Below are 4,262 nucleotides of genomic sequence, written 5' to 3' on the forward strand. Positions count from 1 at the left end.
AAAACAATTACATCGTTAGATTGATATTTTGACTAGACATAATTTACGTAGTTTGTAACAAATAGAAGAAAATGTTTGATTCATGGTCCATTGTCGGTTTTGGGATGCGTTTAGCATTCGCATCGAAGTAACGTGACCCTAGTTAGGCGAGCTCATGACAACTTTGTTGTTCCGGATCAAAGTTTTTTACCCTATGCGTGTATATTGTTGTGTACGTCATGCGGACGTTTTATTTGGTTTCAGCACCTACAGTAATGTTGTGTCGCCTTGTATGTGTCTAATTTTTATTATAAGTAACGTTAATGCGGTTGCTAATTTAGAATGAACACAATTTTGATCATGTTTTTCGAATTTAAAGTCAATGTGTTTTGTTTTACATGTATTGATGCTTAATTTTTGTGTAAATAATGGCGTTGTAGTTTGATTTATTAGAAAGAAAAGGAATATTTGGTAATAGTTGCATGAAATATTATTATCTCCGGTCATTGCGATAAGAAGTTTATCGCTGCGTAAAAGTAATTAAATTTGAAGGATTGATCGAAGATGCAAATTCAGGAGGGGATGGGGAAAGTGATAGAGGGAAGAATGTTTTAAATAAAAGACTGATGTAATCTAGGGTTGTTTGATGGCGGACGTCAATCGTGGTTTTTTGTGGTAGTTGTTTTTTTTTTTGGTGGACGTTGAAACGTAGCCGCTTATTGTTTTAATGTTCGCAGTTTTGCCGTTTCTGAGCGTACTATTGAACACACACAGTCCGTCTTGCCAGTTGTAAAGGTTTATAGAAGAACTGCTCTAAGAGATTTTTAATGCGCCGTTTAAAGTGAGTGTTGAATTAAAGAAGTTAGGTTTACGAAGAATTAGTTGTTAACCAGTACCTGTTGAAGAGAGTGTTTTCACCATCAAACAGCCAATATTACGTCTGTAATCCAAACCAAGTCAGTGGTCGCCTTAATCAAGATTCAAGTCAAAGAAATGTTTTTGAAGGTTCGTCGTTTGGCGTTTGTGTGTTTTTTTGCGTCAGTTATAGAAAGCGCAAATGTTAAAAGATTCCTTAACCTCAGGTAATAAAAACTTTAATTTGTTCAATCGATCGTTTGTGCGTGATACTTCGCAAACAACATTGTGTGCTTCTTTTTCTTACAGCGTTATTGTTGCCGAATAAATTTGTTTCATCTGTAAATGTTCTACGTTGTATTTAATCGAGCCCAAATTACCACCTACATAACATGTACATGTTTCATTTTTCTGTTGTTAGCCAGGGTTTGCGTTACACATGGAAATATGTAGATCATAACAGCGTGTAAAATAGCGACTGAGGAAAGCTTTAGCAAATACCAAATATCAGCGCAACATTTTTACGTTGAACGTCGTATTTCCAGTATTTGCCGACACATGTTACAGAAAATCGAACGAATATACCTTTCGGATTAGCTGAATGCAATGCTTTCATGCAGACTTACTGACATCGCATTAGACATTACTGGATACATTTCCTCCATTGCCGAATTTAAGCTTTAATCTCCAAAGAGGAAACGGCGAAGTAAAGTACTACGTGTCCCGGAGGGCTTTAAGCATCCTTAAAACGAAGGATATTTTTCTTTCTTAAGCGAGCAAATTTGTAGCATGCAATAAATTAGCGGCTAAGGAAAGTGTAGCGCTAATTTGAGATAAATAAAAATTCCCAGCGTTAGATCTTCTAAATACAGACTTTTATACCTTACGGGAAGGAATTAGTCAGCAGGAAATTCTTAACGTGGTTTATAAACCCAATATATTTGCCAGCGGTGCGGGTGCAGCATAATCATGCTTTATTAGTGAGATGTTTCGGCGGTGTTGTATTACATTCTGAAATTAGCAACCGTATTGTTTTAGTTAAGCTCAGTACATGAATTCTAAAGATAAGTGGTGTACACGATGCAACATTATATTGTATGAACCCTTATCGAAGTTACAAGAAGTGATTTTGTAAAGTACCTTACGTCTATAGCTACTTCTCAATTGAATCTCGGTTACTTACTTATCATCACGTCCCCTGTTATATAAAACGTTCGTTGTTGGCTTTTGTTGTAAATCTTTTACAAAGTCTCTCAAATATTCTCTTTTGGGTGCACTCCTTATCATGAAATAGAGGTACAGTAATCTTATTCAATTTTTATTTAAATCTAATAATCTACAAACCGCTACATACAAAGGTACGCTTACATACAAAACGTAAGTATAACAAAATGTCAAGTTTTGTTGGGATAGATACATAAGAATAGCTGAGAATATCCCGGAGTCAACAGGGTGGTAGAAACTCCTCAACCAATTTTATCGATTCTCTCTTTATAATGTGAATGTGATCGTTCAAGATTAGTGTGGTTTAATAGCTATTAATGTATCAAGGGAATTAAGATGCGGTGAATACCCGCGAGAAACATGTAATTCTCGAGGCCGTAGGCCGAGAGAATTAGTTTCTCAAGGGAATTTGCCGCAATTTAATTCACGTGATGCATTCATAGTTTTATTTCATACTGGTTTTAAATATTGAAACGAATAGGAAAAGAATAAAATGATAAAATGATGAATAAAATTTTCGAATAGTGGGTGTTGCATCGTTGTCTTGGTGATGTATTTGTTTGACGTTAAAATAAATACGTTAATTGAGTTTACCTATTCTTCGAATTTCCGAGTTTACGATTTGGAAGATCCCATGGAATTTGAGGAAAACTTTTCTGAGGATGTTCTCAGTGAAATTGCGCAGGCTGAAGAGTGTTTGGTTCCCATAAAATCTAAAAAGGCATATAAGAAGGAATTTGACCGGTTTTGCACGTGGCGACGAGAAAAAAATGTAACAGGAGCTTCTGAAAAAGCTCTTCTTGCCTATTTTTCGGAACGATCCAAGATATGTAAACCATCCTGCCTGTGGACGTATTATTCTATGGTGAGAGCGATGCTGCGTTTGCATGAAAAGATTGACATTTCTAAGTATGGTATCTTGATTTCGTTTTTAAAAGCGAAAAATGTAGGATATAAACCAAAGAAGTCACAGGAGTTGAGTCGAGAACAAGTAATCGAATTCCTCCAGCGCGCCCCCGATGAAAAATATTTATTCGTGAAGGTGAGTGCAATCAAAAATATTTCCACGTTTTTTGGTTGATTTAACCGTTTTTAGGTGGTAACTGTATTGGGAATAGCTGGTTGTTGTCGGACATGCGAGCTAGTAAATTTAATGGTTGGTGATGTTGAGGATAGAGGAACTGTTTTCGTCGTAAATTTGGTGGATACAAAAACTCACAAAGATCGTTATTTTACTGTTATTGATGAGACTGCGGTGGATTGTCTTGGTATTCTTAGAGCTTACATCAAATTGCGCCCTCCCAACGTTCCACACAACAGATTCTTTTTGAATTATCGCAATGAAAGGTGCACTACGCAACCAGTGGGGAAGAACTCATTTTCAAAATTACCCTGTGAAATTGCCAAATTTTTGAAGTTGTCGAATCCCTCTGGTTACACGGGGCATTGCTATAGAAGAACTTCTGCTACTTCGTTAATTGAAGGAGGGGGCGATTTGTGCAGTCTTCAAATGCATGGGGATTGGAAGTCTTCAAAGGTTGCTCAAAGTTACGTTGATCAATCGATGCCGCGAAAAATGGATGTTCAAAAGAGGATTTTTTCAACAGTTACAGAAAAAGCTTCCACTTCGGTTACGACTGATATAGGTTGTATGGTAACTGGTAGCAGCCAACATCTTTCTTCTGTTTTCGCGAACTGCACGTTTAATCATTGCAAATTTGATATGGGTGGAAATTGCAACGATCTTAATGCTAGTGTCGATGTAACGAAGTGTGATAACATTGAAAATTAACGTGATCTAGTTAAGATTATGTCACCCCCGCCATGAGGGAATTAAGTAGCCTCGAATTCCCGTTGCCAATGACAGCGGGAATTCAGACGTTGTTTATTTTGTTTAAAACAAAAATGTTATGTAGTAGTTAAGATACCAGTATGAAATAAAACACTTAAAATATCCATGAGCCAAACCATCCAATAAGTAATCACTTCGTTGCTCATTAGCTTATTGCAATGATGCAGAAATCTACCAAAAATTCCTAGTTTCGAGAAATAATTAAATATTTGGTTTCGATCTATAACAGGATAACCTGTAGAAACTCGGCGGAGATTAAGGCAGCTTTTCGCAGTAGCCTACGATATATTTGAACCCCATGGATGAATAGAATAGCTGCCAGCGTAGTTCGAACATCGATTTCTATTACTTA

The 4,262-nt window shown here is 36.6% G+C and overlaps 1 protein-coding gene across 1 annotated transcript; it reads left to right on the forward strand.

Moving 5' to 3' along the window:
• Positions 1 to 2,371: 2,371 nt before the first annotated feature.
• LOC116167386 lies at positions 2,372 to 3,995 on the forward strand. Its single transcript, XM_031482737.1, has 2 exons — positions 2,372 to 3,100; positions 3,155 to 3,995. Exons 1-2 carry the CDS (start codon positions 2,609 to 2,611, stop codon positions 3,848 to 3,850), a joined length of 1,188 nt encoding a protein of 395 aa, XP_031338597.1. The 5' UTR covers positions 2,372 to 2,608; the 3' UTR covers positions 3,851 to 3,995.
• Positions 3,996 to 4,262: the final 267 nt, after the last annotated feature.

The sequence above is a fragment of the Photinus pyralis genome, unplaced genomic scaffold (genome assembly GCF_008802855.1).
Source record: "Photinus pyralis isolate 1611_PpyrPB1 unplaced genomic scaffold, Ppyr1.3 Ppyr1.4_LG3b, whole genome shotgun sequence".
Classification (NCBI taxonomy): domain Eukaryota; kingdom Metazoa; phylum Arthropoda; class Insecta; order Coleoptera; family Lampyridae; genus Photinus; species Photinus pyralis.